The following is a 14,740-nucleotide window of genomic DNA, read 5'->3' as shown; positions in this document are numbered from 1 at the left end:
TAAAAATTAAACCAAAGAAATCCAGCAATCGCTCACAACACGATCACAACTGGCGCAAGCTACGATTGTAAAATTCAAAAAGAATAACCCAAGTCAGGCAGAACCATTTACGTCTCTCAGAGTCGAGACATCCTCTCCCCACGCTTGACGTGCGATGGGACAACAGCGGCGCTCAGTTAACGAGCTTAATCGCGCGCGAGCGTGGTGCAAACCGAGGTGAGGGGGGGAGCTGCCGCAGGCAAAGAATAGAAAATGTCGCCCGCACCACCTGACCGCAGCGCGTGCAACGTCTGCCATTGTACTGTACTGGCCAGACCTGATGTGCTACTCCCCAATTCCAAGCAGGAGGGAGAGGCGATGTTATTGTGCAGCGGCAGGTACCCATGGGTGCATAGACACGTTCCCAGGGGTGAACGGCGTGTACCCACGGGTAAAACAGCACGTTGCTACAGGTGCATGCCCACATACACACGGGTGCATGCCCATGTACCCACACAGGTGCATGCCCATGTACCCACACAGGTGCATGCCCACGTACCCACACGGGTGCATGCCCACGTACCCACACGGGTGCATGCCCACGTACCCACACGGGTGCATGCCCACGTACCCACACGGGTGCATGGCCACGTACCCACACGGGTGCATGGCCACGTACCCACGGGTGAGCGGCACGTCCTAATGCTTGCACCGAACACCACCAGCGCTGCTCTGAGCGAACGATCGTGGCGCCACGTGTTGATCGCACCATGGGCCGCAACTAGGACGAGTCTTCCGGTCAACGCACTTCAAGCGCCGCGTTATCCAGCGCAATTATTATTTTTACATCTTCATTTTAAAAAGAAACGTGACAGCAGCTCCTCGTTTCGTTGACGGTTGTCCGTTACATTTCTTATTACGTAGGTTTTTTTTTTATTGTGGTTGCTTTACTGGTCCTGGGGTTTTTAAAGGGATGAATGGATAAATAAAAAAAAGTCCAGACGAGTTCCCAGGGGCCTGGACCGGAAGGACTCATTCCCCTTTCACCATCTTGCAGTTGCGCTTGACGCGCGAGTATGGGCCGAAATTGTCGTCGAACACAAAGTCCCAAAGCACTTTGACCCAGGAGGTGTGCTGCGGCAGGTGATCGTAGAATTCCGGGGCCATCTTCTTGACCTGGCAGTGGGGGGCGGGGGGCGGGGGGGGAGACAATCGCCAGAGTAGTTAGTCCATGGCCGCGAGCCCAACGCGCATTCTATGCATGCAGCAAGAAAATATTTCCGTGGTCCGATGCCGCCAGTGTTTATTTAGTGAGCGTTTAAAAAACGAATTTCATTCAGACGCTGTCTTTCCGACAGACCTGTTCTTCACCTGAGGGCGGCTGCTTGCGTTGTGGCCGAAACGTCGTGAGAATTATGTTATTATGTTTTATTTTTATTATTTTATTATTTCCCTTCTACGTGACTTTACCGAAAGAACCAAGAAGATGAATCCCTGCAGTCGCGAAAGCTTCAAATCGAAATTTAAATGTGTCAGATTCTTAATGGGGTCGACAAAATATCCGTGGGGATTTTAGTCAAGCCTTATGCCACATACTCCCTTATAAGCAATGCTCTTAGTCCAGTTGGCTAGCAAGTTCGCTAAGTAGGTGAAAACATGTCAAATGCTCTCCTGCTTGGTGTTGGTAGATTTTAAAACTATACTTGGAAGCATTGCATGCATATGACCATGGGGGTTATAATGTTAATGTAGATCTTATTAACAATACCCATCGAGGACATCGTGCAACTGATGATCATAAATATTTAAGCCAAGAACTCCCAAAGACAATGGAGACTAACGCTGGCACCGGTGCTAGAACACTCAGGGCCCTAAGCAGAATGGACTTTTGGGTGCCTCACGCACCCACCAACGTTTCGTGACAGACAAACTACATAGCTTAACGATATTTTCATCGTGTTATATAATTAGAGTAATCGAATCATTTCAAGTAAAATTATTCTGAGTTATTTTAATGTTTTTATCTTTCACATGCATGTCAGTTGGAGCTGATGTTTAGATGCACCAGAATTGTTTCACGAATCCCGTGGCCTCCTTGAGCCACTTGGGACACTACCAGAGCTAAAGCCAGATATTTCTGACATATCTGGCATCCGGCAGAATGGTGTTCCGCAACTGCCCTGCCAAAAATTTGAGTCACCAGCCACCCCACTGGCCCCACCAGCCCCACCAACCCCACTAGCCTCACCCTTGCTACGGCACTGGCCACCGCCGAGCGAGCGATCAAGCGATCAAGCTGGGGCGCGCACAACTTACGAGGGGCAGCTTGCTGCCGGGGATGCTGGGAAAGTCGTGATGCTCCATGTGGTAGCCCACGTTGAAGGTGATCCAGTTGAGCGGCCCATAGTAGGACACGGTCTCGTGGCCCTTGAGGAACATGTAGTGCTCGGCGATGAAGTGGCCGGAGATGGGGTGCAGACCCATGCAGAGGATGGTGCCGGCGACCATGAACACCACGGGCTTGAGGCCCCACAGGCTGTAGACGACGAGGTCGAAGACGAACTGCACCAGCGCGTTCACCATCTCCATCTGGGTCATGGGTTTGGGGTTGACGTAGAGGGGCCGCAGCGCGTAGAGCAGCGGCTGCAGGATGATCCACACAAGCTTGCGCGCCGGAGTGCAGAAGAACCAACCCTCGAAGTCCGTGGGGATGTCGACGTCGAGGCCGTCACCACCCAGGTAGCGGTGGTGGTCGATGTGGTACTTCTTGAAGGACACCGAGTACGGCACGCCAATGGGCAGGTTGGCGAACATGCCGAACAGGCGGTTCCAGCGGGCCATCTTGTTGCCGAAGGCGGCGTTGTGCGAGATGTCATGGATGGCGAGCGTGAGCGAGTGGTTGATGCAGCCGCCTAGGCCATATGCCCAGAACATCACCCACTTCCACGAGAGGTCGCTCACCAAGTAGAGCATGAGGACCTGCACCAGCACCATTACGGACACCACCCACTTGAGCTGCGGGTCGGGCCCCATGAGCTCCTTGATCTCCGGGTGCTTCGCTGAGTTGGAGCAAAGGAATGGGGAGTGCAAGGGAGCAAAGTTAATTAACCGTCATCATCATCATCATTATCGTCATCATTGTTATCGTCATCATCGTTATCTTCACCATCATCCTTATCGTCACAATCATCGTTATTGTTGCCATCATTGTCAGGAAAACCAAGGTTTTTAGGCCGTGCGCTACGACATCCAACTGCCTTGAAGTGTAGCTCTATATTTCACGGAGCAGACACAGGAATCGTTGACAACTCCGTTTGTGAGCGTCTTTCATCAGGCATCTCAAAGCGCTGTCGTAGACATGGCAGCAGACGCTCGGCCTGGTGATCACTCATGGAACTAAACGCTAACAAACGGCAAAATTATTAAATTCAAGTTGAGAGCCGCTTGGTGAATGAGCTAAAAGTTGCATAAATGGAAGTGAATAAATAAGCTTTAACATGTACCCTTTATTTGGGCATTGCAAAAAGTGTAATCGTTATCAGGCAATAAATCCACCTCATATTTTTTGGGTCTTTCGGTAAAGTCACGTAGATAGGTTCAAAGAAAATAACAAAAAACTACGACGTTTCTATCGCAACACAAGCGGTCGTCATCAGGAAAAGGGGTGTTAGCCTCTAAAGGGAAACTGTTTATAAAGGTTTGAAATGGGCGTAGCCCAAGTGTCAGCAGCATGGGCGGGGCAGCTAATGTTAATGTAAGAGACGGTGGTGGGTTTCCACCAATCAAAGGGCTGTCAAGTAATAATCGCACCTCGCTTTACACACTCATACTGTTGACGGTGGACTTTGCTGCTCGAGGTGATGGTACTCACCCCTCTAGCAGCCTCCACCGTCAACAATCCTGGCCTAGCCCACTCACTTCTCTTAACGATCAGAATGAGCTCTGTTTATGTTCTCTAACACATCTGCTCGTCGTTCAAAAATTCACACGCGATGTTTGATGGTAGTGTCATTAAAAATAATAAAATGACAATTATTTACCCAGGATAGCCTCAAAGAGTGTCAAAAAAAAAATCCCAGGAGGCTCCTACATTGGGACGTTGGGACAATTCTATGAGTAACAAGAGTTTGGATTTTTGTGGGCGGAGAAACCAGAGACAACCCAGCGTGCATTTGGGGATTATGGGGCTGCAACACTCAGCACTGTTATCTCATGGCCTCATCTCATAAAAACCGTGACGCAAACAGCGGCAGCTTTTGACTAGCCATTGCGCGCTTTCAGATGCGCTTCTGCGGCCGTCTGGAATGCTCTTCCTTCCTATATTAGGAAGCCACTGGAGGTTACGCACTTTTAATTCTAGGTTGTAAACGAATTTCTTTAGAACTTATTTTCGTGTTAAGTTTGTTGTCCTTCCGCCACACCTCCGATTCGCGCGGTTGGCAACGCATCGTGCGAAAGAAGTTCAACATACATACACACCTACAACACCTGGAAAGCCCTCGTGGTCACTTATACAAATATTTACGAAGCCCCACTCTACTGCCCGTGAGACGAGGGCACATTCGAGATCATTTGGGTTACAGACAAAGCATGAAGGAAGCAGAAGCTTGTTGGTTCGCAAGGTGTTTACGACATGATGAAAATGTTTCAATTCACAGGGTGTCTCAAGTTGACCCCAGCTCAAGACGTTGCCGTGCAAAGAGAAAATATTGGGTAGGAGGCTGCGGTGGGGGGAAGGGAACGATCTTGTGTGAAAAATAAACTATGACACATTTACTCAATAAGATGAAACCTACATAACACACGCGTTGCAGGAGGGCAGTCGAATTGGAATCATGGCCAAGGCAACATGTAGAGCACCTTGACTTCAAGCTTTCGTGACTGCAGGAATTCATATTCTTGGGTCTTTCGGTAAAGTCACGTAGATAGGTTCAAAGAAAATAACAAACAAAAAACTACGACGTTTTTATCGCAACACAAGCAGTTACAGACAAAGCAGGAAGGGAGCAGAAGTTTGTGTTGCGTTAGAAACGTCGTAGTTTTTGTAGTTTTGTAATATTTTGTTATATTCTTTGAACCTATCTACGTGACTTTACCGAAAGACCCAAGAATATGGAGAGCACCCTTTTGTTGCTGTGCTGCACTTCTACGCTCCCACATCTACGCTGCCCACCTTCACCAATCCGCACCGATCAGCGTGGCGAAGTGAGGGCCAAATGACCTTGGCGTGGGGAAGGGAGGGGAGGCCCTCATCCAGTCGTGGGACGACAAGAGGACACACAGCTCTGCGTGCGTGAATTTTTGGCCCGCGAAATAATTACGTGGAGCTACTGCTGTCCACAAATACACCACAATACCTTTATGATCTCGTCAAGGAACATAAACCATCACACGAACCTCTGGGTCATCCTTGCAGCAGCAGCAGCTTTTGGCTAGCCATCGAACAAAGACGGTCACTGCATCGCGCACTTTCCGATGCCACCTGGAACGCTCTTTCTTCTGATATTAGTAAGCCACTGGATCTATGCACTTTTCAATCTAGATTTAAAACCAATTTCTTTTTGTGTTTGTTGTCCTTCCCCCATACCTCCAATTAGCACATTTGGCTACGTACGATGCGAAATATGTTCAACATACATACATACAAACTAAACAAAAAAGCAGTTGTAAAGAAATGAGTTTTCAACCGAGATGGCTGAGCCAAAAGACTTTAAAAGTCGGTCACGCGCTCTTCCGCAGGATCACCGCGCTGATGGCGAGTTCACACTCAGGAGGAGCGACATCCCGGCGATTTTTTTTCTTGTCAGGAGTGGCTCCAAAGCTTCTATGGCTCCATTAGCAATGGCAACGGTGGCAGGCGATGACTTCGGTTTGCACAGCTGTCAAACCGGGCGCGCCGCGACCAGAGCTGCAGCGGCTCTTGAGTTGCTCGAGCCGAAGCTGTTTTAGCCAATTAAATATTACCGCACATCCGATTAGCACGCTTGGCTACGTTCGGCGCGAAAGACGTTCAACATGCATGTATGCATACATACGTTACAGCAGTAACGTTATACGCGTGCGGTGCCTGGCTCGGTAAATACAGGACACAATCAACCACACAGGATCAGATTTTTTTATATATTTTTTGTGGACACCCTTTAAATTGTATTCCTGGACAAAGTAAATAAATATATACACACCTGCCATGGCAGGGATGGGGGGCAGGGGATCCTGTTTCTATTCAAACATATTGTGACAAACTAATGGTGACAATTCCTCATATTAAATTTCCATTGCCTTTAATAAAAGGCGGTGAAGGTCAAGGCGCAGCCTTGCAAGTGCCCGGTCCCGACACCGTTAGCGGATGGCCCTCCACTAGAGGGAGCTCAAGAAGAAGGTCCCTCTGAGGGTATTTTGGCCTACTCTTCCACGCTGGCCAGATATCAGTAGGGCAATATTGCCCTACTGCTGGGTGGTTCGAATCAAACCGGCGACCTCTGGTTAGCAAGTTCAGTGCACCAACCGCTACATCGCAGCACCTTTGGTACAGAAGCTCCGATACAGATTTTTTTTTTAAGTATCCGAACCAAACTAGTGACAAACATTTCCTCTTCGGGAGGAGCCCAGTGGAAACTCATTGAGAGTCGTGTATTTCTGCTCGCTACGCGATGGAACCAAGGCCACGCTTGCAGCGCTTTTTTAGGAAAACGTCTTTGTTTAACCAACCAGCGAGCCCGTTGAGATTGCAAGACGTGTATTTCGCAAGGCGATAAAACACCGGGCGAAGCACAAACACTACGGTGACAACAGATGTAAGAAAAAAAACACGGCCACTTTTGTAAAAAAAATCAAGACGGTCAAACCTTTTCACTTGCACAAAGCGCGCGCGCGTGCGTTGTGTGCGAGCGTGTACTTAGCAATGTTGTGTTGCAACCGGCATCATGCATTTTACACTTTCGCATGACGACAGCCCACACAACAGCCAAGGCTGTGTTCGTGCGTAGCCGTGGACCGGACGGTCCCCTTGGCTAATGTGTGCGCGTGTGTGTGGCAACACCACGCGGACGGGGCAGCGGGTGTATGCCGACCTTTCAAACACGCCGCCTCCACCAAGACTGCGACATTCGAAGCCAACGACAAAGTGCAATTTTTGACGTCCACACCGACGGCCTTGGTGGACAGAGGAGGGGACGGATTTTTTCCCACAACGCAGAGCACACAAACGCGACGGCGCATCACGTCGTCTCTGAGCGAGGGTGCAACGTTCAAGGATGGACTATTAACAGGAGCGGCTGATGACGAAAATTAATTGCATCATTTCGTGAAAGGGTGAGCGAAGACGCAGTGGTTGGAGCACTGCACCGTGACGGACCGGGCAACCAGTGGGCGAATCCTCCGACGTGGCCAGCTTCAGTGACGAGCGGTGTCTGAACCAGTTTTCAGGGGGGGCGCTCCCAAAATAAATGTTAAACTTCGAGACTGCGATGGAAGAACATCATCACCGTGTAAAATATTCTCGTGAGCGAAGGCATCCGAACCCGGTGGCTCAGCGGCAGAGCGAGCAAATTCTAATTTTGGTTGGGGGGGGCTTAATGCAGCCCATCATCTTTCTGGGGTAAATATAATAGATACCACTTTTTTGGGAGCATCAACATTGATTGTCATGTGGATAGAGTCGCCCCCTTGCAACAGAAAATACGGAGCATTCTGGCTCAGGGCTGTAAACAGGAGACCATCATTGCCTCAATGTCCATTCGAGCAAGGATTTAATGAATTGAAACGGGATCCCCCAAAAATATGTTCTACTCAGGGCAACCACCAAAGGGCCAGCGCCACCGCTGCATTCAATAACACATTCATGTTTACCGAGACCGCGGAAGGAAAACGCTTTGAGCAATTATTTAACAGGGTTCTGCCTCCATGGCCAAAGAAAATATGGAAACACCTACAACATAGGCAACATGTTACACCACCAAAAATAAATAAGGTAAATGTTTAAAAGCGATGACTCACGTCTTTGAGAATGGCAAGAAAGCCCAGATTATTTCCCTAAAGGCACAGAGGGGCCACTGTGTTGCCATTTTATAGGGTGTTCGCGTTTCCGCAGATTTCCTCCATCCCAAAAAATACATCAACCGGCCTTTGTGAACAATGATTTATCCGGTGAACATGATCACGTCACAGATACCACACGGTGCCCGACGGGCTCGCATAGTAAATATAACTTTCGCAGAACGTACGAGGCCAGTATTTTGGCAACTGCTGAGTTTCACTTTCAGAGCACGCACGCGTGAAATTCATCACACGAACAACAATAAGGACGTGAATATACATCAGGAAGGATTCAGGAGTCTCATGACTCTCTTTTCAAGAGGGTCTTGTATTTAGATGTGTGACCAACTGCATGAAAGGAGTCGAATTTCAAGTTCATGTTGCTTGACCGGGTGAGAGTAAGAGACCAGGAGTGGCAGATTAGATTTGTGGCAGAAAGGCACCACATATGTAAACGAAAAAAATTATTGACCAGTGTTACGGAAATGAAAAGAGCGAAAAACGTAAAACATAATACAGTAGAACAATTAAGAAATTCTAAATCAGAGTAAAATCAGCCAATAAAAATCGGAGTAAAAGAGACAACTTACGTTACACAGAATAAATCGAAAACACTGCACAAACTGAAATAAATATTCACTCGTATCTGCAATAAAAGTTGACTCGGATAAATTACTTTTAATAGCGATATTGCTTTTAACAGTAGCAGGAGAGTCCCTTTGTGAGAGGGAAGAAACCAGAAGTAAATGGATAAAATCCACCAAGCATACGAGGAGGACGTCTCTCAAAAGTCTACACAAATGGGTTCATGAATCCAGAATCAGAATATGTATGTATACTGGAGGAATCCAGTACAAAGCTACATGATCAATGAACCTATGTTACCTCCAAAGCTTTGGATTGCAAACCTAAGCCACAACATTGACAGCAAACGCTGAAGAGAGTTTAGATTTCATTGCTTGTGCCATAGCCTGGCTTACACACTCGGTATAAAACTTTCTAGAGGTACACTCGGCCTTAACTCGGCAAGCAAAGGTGGCAGGGCTTTACAATGACCATTATACGTCTAGCTAGGTAACAAGTGCGTCGCAACAATAGTTAGACGTCTTTTAAAATTGTGCCGATTCGATTGAAAAAAAACATTAATACGCACGATTTTCAAACTCGCGTTGAAAAAAGCATTGATGCATTAACTCTGTTTCTTCACCAGGCCGTTAAGTGGGTAGGCACACGATAACTCTAGTGAACGTGACCCCCATTATGAACACAGCTTCTCGCGTAACGCTGTGTTGCCATAAGGGACTTGCCCAAGAGAAAAACCGCCGACATTGATCAAAGGGTCGTCCAAAAATTGGGAGACCTAATTCTGAGCAAAAAAAAAGGAGCACTGTGTTTGCAATTATGCAAATGTATTTTTGCCGAAAGCTCCTTATCATGATCCACGCGTATGCATCATTTTCCCCCAAACAAATTTTTGCATTTAAAATCGTACGCCATGGGTTGCATCGTTCGGCTGTGTCTGTACAACATTAAGAAATGTTGCGTTTAAAACGTATCGTACCGTGTTGCTTTTTGTACTCAACAGCCCTCCCCCACCCCTCGTGAATATGGAGTGCTCTTTCCAATAACATGTGACGAATCGGCAGTATTTGTTTAACTGATTCTGACTGCTGTCGAGACTGAAAAAGGTCAAAACCACTGCACAGAGTTTGCTCGCTTAAACAAATGTCTCTGGGTAACTTCAGTCCGAAGACCCACTACGCCACTGCGACATTTTTACGTGGAAATACAGAACAAAAGTCTGTTTATTGTTCATTACATTTGTTATGCTGCGGATTGGTTCCAATTGAATGTTTGTCTCTCCGGGCTCTCATTCAGTCCGAAACAGAGGAACTCAATGCATACGTCAACAACGCTGCCTTTAAAGAAAAATATGATATGCAACAAATTACGTTTCAGGCAATGGCACTTCCATAAATACTACTACTAATAGAGCTATATATTTGTTAGAAAAATTATATTTTTAGCCCACAGTGTTATTGACATACGTGTTTGAGTTCTTGTGTTGTGCCTGTGACACCACTACCACCAACACACGCAGCAACAGCAGCATCAACAAATAATGAGTTATAAACCAAAGTCATCAATCTAGAACACACTATTATTACTACTACCCCATGCTGACCCAAAGCGGACTGGGATATGAACAGCTGTCATCAGTGGCATTTATATTGTACACACAACATTTACAAAAAAATTGTAAATGTTGTGGTTTCACGCTTCAACACACCGGTGGGCTAAAGCAGTGAACTATTTGTCTTTTGTCAACGTGACACTTTTACTGATTGGCCGTGTCGGGTGGTGGAGGGTTACGACACATTTATAAATAACGCGATCTAAACCCAAAAACGTTGATTATGAACTGTATTCTATCTTGTAATCGTATCCAATTATTACAGTCTACAATAGTATCCAACTACTCTATTACACGTACACACGTAAATACGTATACATATAAACATTAAGTTCGTGTATTTGGGTATTGTATTTCTGGTCAGAAAAGTGAGTGGGGCTTGGGTATGGGAGCATCGCTAGAAGGAATGAAGGCCGTGATGGGGGTGATAGCCAACGAATAGGAAGTCGTTCCAGAGGTAGTGCAACACGGAGATGGAGCGATTAAATCGGCTCGTGTGTAGTTGGGTGCGCTCTGCGAATCGTGACATCGCAGAAACAACCGTGACGGATGATGATGATGATTTCACGTGGCCAATGAAGAGGAGCAACTATGTATTCGAGATTCAGTTCTAAGTGAATTAGCCATTCAATTGATTCATCTGAGAAGTAGATGAATATCAGATAATTCCCAGCCCAACCGAAGTTATCTGGTTCCATGGTTTGCTATTTGTAGCTGCAGTAGCACAAAGGATTGAGAGTGTTCTTTGTATTTTATTTCACAAGGCATTCATCCAGCAGTGGATTGCCCGTGGCTATGATGATGATACGCTGCTAGTTTTATCTGGAGATTAATGGATACGCACCGTCGTGAGCACACCGCACGCCACGTTTTTTTTTATCACGAACCGCACCCACACCTCTGGCTCAGGGGCAAGTTGAACTTTGATCCAACACTCATAAAAATACCGTATTCTTCCGATTACAAAATGCAGATTCCACCCCCAAACCCCTTGTGTCTTAAAGCAAAGGTTGTGGGTGCGGCGTATAAATGTCTACTGTTACAACCTTATTGACAACATATTCTTAAGTTTTTTCGGTAAAGTCACGTAATTAAAAAAAATTTTTTTATAAAAATAAAAATCACGACGTTTCGGAGGCTTGTGTTGCCTCCGAAACGTCGTGATTTTTAATTTTATTTTTATTACCTACGTGACTTTACCGAAAAAACCTAAGAATATGAATCCTTGCAGTCACGAAAGCTTCAAATCTAGAACTTACTGACAACCGCAAGAATATATTTTTTAGTGCGTCTTACTTTCTGAAGCGTATTAGGAGAGAATAGAGTGGTGGTATTCAGAGGTGTGGACTCGAGTCATGTGACTTGGACTCGAGTCAGACTCGAGTCATGAATTTGATGACTTGCGACTCGACTTGGACTTGCATAACAATGACTTTGTCCCACCTATGAGATGTGGACTCGAGTCATGTGACTTGGACTCGAGTCAGACTCGAGTCATGAATTTGATGACTTGCGACTCGACTTGGACTTGCATAACAATGACTTTGTCCCACCTCTGGTGGTATTAGATATGTAATTCACGCGTGTGTGCACACGTAATTCCCCCTTTTTGGCAATGCACTGATGATGGATGAGGGTCTCCGCCAAGGCATGCGGGGGTCGTGGGAATTTTTTGTTTTTATTTCCCCATGATACTTCACGTAAGGCACTTCAATACGCTGCTGGTTCGTGACAATTTGTTGACCGGGAGGGGAGCATAGAAGTACAGTACAACAAAACATTTTTTGCTGCACTGCAAATAATAATATATACCGCCGCAGAAGCCTACAACACCTGATTGATGGGTATGTGGTCACCCATACAAGGAGGGGCCGAAGTCCCCGACTCAAGTCTTCCTATGATTTGAGATGGAACGAGATGGGGCGAATTGTGGGATAATCGTGTCAATGGCATAACCAGCTTTATGCCATTGACAAAGCACGTGATAAACATTGCTCAACGTATATTTAAGGACAGTCATTTTAAACTCGTGGGAGATGTATTTAATTATCGTTTCACGAACGGAATTTAACGTTGCTGTGGCTGCGTGCCAAAAACCAAGTTAAAACATTGACCAATTCCATTAAATGAGCGTTTGGCTGGCTTGCACGTGGAAGGAAACCGGAGAAAACCCATCGCGCATACCAAAGGGTTAATGATGAAAGCTACGCACAGATGGATTCAAAAATACACTGATGTAGTGATATACCATATAGCCTTCTCACAACCCGATGATATACACAACACCTCGTAGGCAGTCGCCCATGCAAATACGATCCAAGCTCGGCCCTGTTTAGCCCTCGAGAGCTATTGAGATTAGACGCTTTTCCAGGTGATTTGGTTATAGGTAATGTTACATATGTATATATTTAATCCGCTCATATACGGTGTATATATATACCCACACACATGGAAACGGGAGCATTCGCGGGTTAATGGCATTATCCAAACTTAATAAAAGTGGACTTGGGCAGGGCACGTCGCTCGAAGCCATGATGGAATAATTAATAATTTAATGGGATGGCAGCCAAAGAATGCAACGTGTCCCAGAAGGTGTCCACCGAGGAGACGGAGTGATGAAAATCGTTGCGTGCGCAGGTGGCACGGTGGATAGTTGGCACCGTAAGATTGGCAAGAGAAGTGGTGGCGGCGGCTTGAGGCCTTCATCCAGCGGTGGACTGACCATGGTTAAGGAGGATTATGTTGCTCATAGTTCAAGCACATAATGTTGACAATACTCATACCTGCCCGCATCTAAAGTACAGGTGTGTCAGCTCGCCTTTAAAGCGCACGTGACTGATAGAAGGCACAGGTGTAAAGCCACAGAAAGTAAGTAAATGCCCACAACCATTCTCAATCCACTGATGGATTAAAGCCACCCCACAGCCATGTCGGTCATGCGAGGTTTTTTGTTTTATTTCACCATACTTCACAACGCTGGCCCACGCGGTTTGGTAAAGAGGAGAGAGGGGGGAGTAAAAGGCAAACAGTACTGATTCCGATATAAATGTGCCACGGAGAATTCGCCGTGGCCGGGAATTGAACGCAAGTCGGTTGGGTTCGTGGCGCAGTGCGCTACGAACCACTCCACCACCACTTCCCACATAAATACAAAGATCTCTCGTATAGCCTTCAACGGACTGTTGGGGCAAGTGCCGTTAGCGAGCACTTCTGAAGACCCGAATGGCATAGCAGGGGGTGGGTGGCCAGCACCACGCCCGGCCACCTTTGTCTCCCTAGTGACGATGTTTGCACATGCCACTAGGTACTCATTTGAAGCCGAGTCGACCTAGAGGAGACCCAGGAGCGGTTCAGACAACCATCACTGGCGTTGGCTGGGAATCGGCTTCGTAGCGCAGCACGCATACCTTTCACGCAATCACATTTTTTTTAAATAACAAAGGTATGAATACTCTTTACAATGGTATGAACAACGTGTTTACAATCATCACTCCTTACCCAGTATCTGCTTCCGTCGCTCCGTGTGCGGCTGTTCGGTGTAAACCCACTCGAAATCAGTTCTTGTCACCCTGTTCCCCATGGCTCTCGCAGTTGCTGGGTCTCTGCGCCCAGGTGTATTGTGTCGATATGGCCGGGTCGTGAATTCACGTGGAAGGTGATGGAGGAGGCTTCGAGTGGGGACTTATGGAGGGGCGGGGACTTCAGAGACGTGGCCTGCAGAGGTGTGGTTTTTAACTTTCAGCCAACCACATGAAACCCATACACTCACTCATCGCTCACCATCAATCACACGCTACGAACCAACCATTCGAAATTCACTCACACACCACCAACTACAAGAAAGCCACTCACTTAACCACACAAACCCAACCACACAAACTTACTCAATACCAACCACACCCCACTTACCGCACGGAAGCCACTCATTCACACATCGCCAACCACACACCACTAACCACACGAAAGCCGCTCACATACCACCAACCACAGCAAATCCACACACACACTACTAACCACACCCGACCAACAACAACAACAACACAAACCCCACTCAATACCAACCACACGAAGCCAACTCACACACAGCCAACACACTCGAGTGGTCGAGTGAGATTTTCGACTTTTTAATATTTAGCGACACCTAGCGAGTTTCTTGAGGTTCGTTTGGAAACTTTGCTGAAAGGAGTTGGCAACACTGAGAGCGCTTGCACTATCAACCTGACCATCTGAGTTTGATTCTCGGCCTCGGCTAACATTTGTGGCGAGGGTTATTTGAACCCACCCTGCCTCACCCTTTCACCGAAAACCTGCGTTGTCGGTTTAACAATTCAGCAAGCAATCACTATTATTGCCAAAAGGGGCCCGCCCTTTGACAACATAATTATAATATCCTTTAATAATTGAACAATTCATACGACCTTTAAGCATTCCGAATGTGCCCGATCTTGCCATCTCTAGGAAGCAAAGCAGGTTTAAGCCTGTTTAGTACTTGCAATGGTAGGCTGACTGAGATGAATACCTCTCTTAGAGTTT

General features: G+C 46.8%; 1 protein-coding gene across 1 annotated transcript; it reads right to left on the bottom strand.

Moving 5' to 3' along the window:
- Window positions 1–926: 926 nt before the first annotated feature.
- On the bottom strand, window positions 927–13,826 carry DEGS2 (delta 4-desaturase, sphingolipid 2). The gene is made up of 3 exons (XM_078870678.1): window positions 13,706–13,826; window positions 2,296–3,038; window positions 927–1,155 (listed from the first exon to the last, which is right to left on the bottom strand). Exons 1-3 carry the CDS (start codon window positions 13,785–13,787, stop codon window positions 1,012–1,014), a joined length of 969 nt encoding a protein of 322 aa, XP_078726804.1. The 5' UTR covers window positions 13,788–13,826; the 3' UTR covers window positions 927–1,011.
- Between the last annotated feature and the right edge of the window lie 914 nt (window positions 13,827–14,740).

This window comes from Lampetra fluviatilis, chromosome 30 (assembly GCF_964198595.1).
Source record: "Lampetra fluviatilis chromosome 30, kcLamFluv1.1, whole genome shotgun sequence".
In the NCBI taxonomy this organism is placed as follows: Eukaryota; Metazoa; Chordata; class Hyperoartia; order Petromyzontiformes; family Petromyzontidae; genus Lampetra; species Lampetra fluviatilis.
Note: the sequence above shows the minus strand (reverse complement) of the source record. Positions and strands in the feature narration are given on the sequence as shown.

Bases quoted from the DNA above. Each gene is read 5' to 3' on its own strand.
- DEGS2 (XM_078870678.1), bottom strand. From the start codon at position 13,787: ATGGGGAACAGGGTGACAAGAACTGATTTCGAGTGGGTTTACACCGAA. The intron at 3,039-13,705 runs GTAAGGAGTGAT...GCTCCAACTCAG, and splicing joins GCGACGGAAGCAGATACTGG to CGAAGCACCCGGAGATCAAG. The intron at 1,156-2,295 runs GTAAGTTGTGCG...CCCCACTGCCAG, and splicing joins CCGGCAGCAAGCTGCCCCTC to GTCAAGAAGATGGCCCCGGA.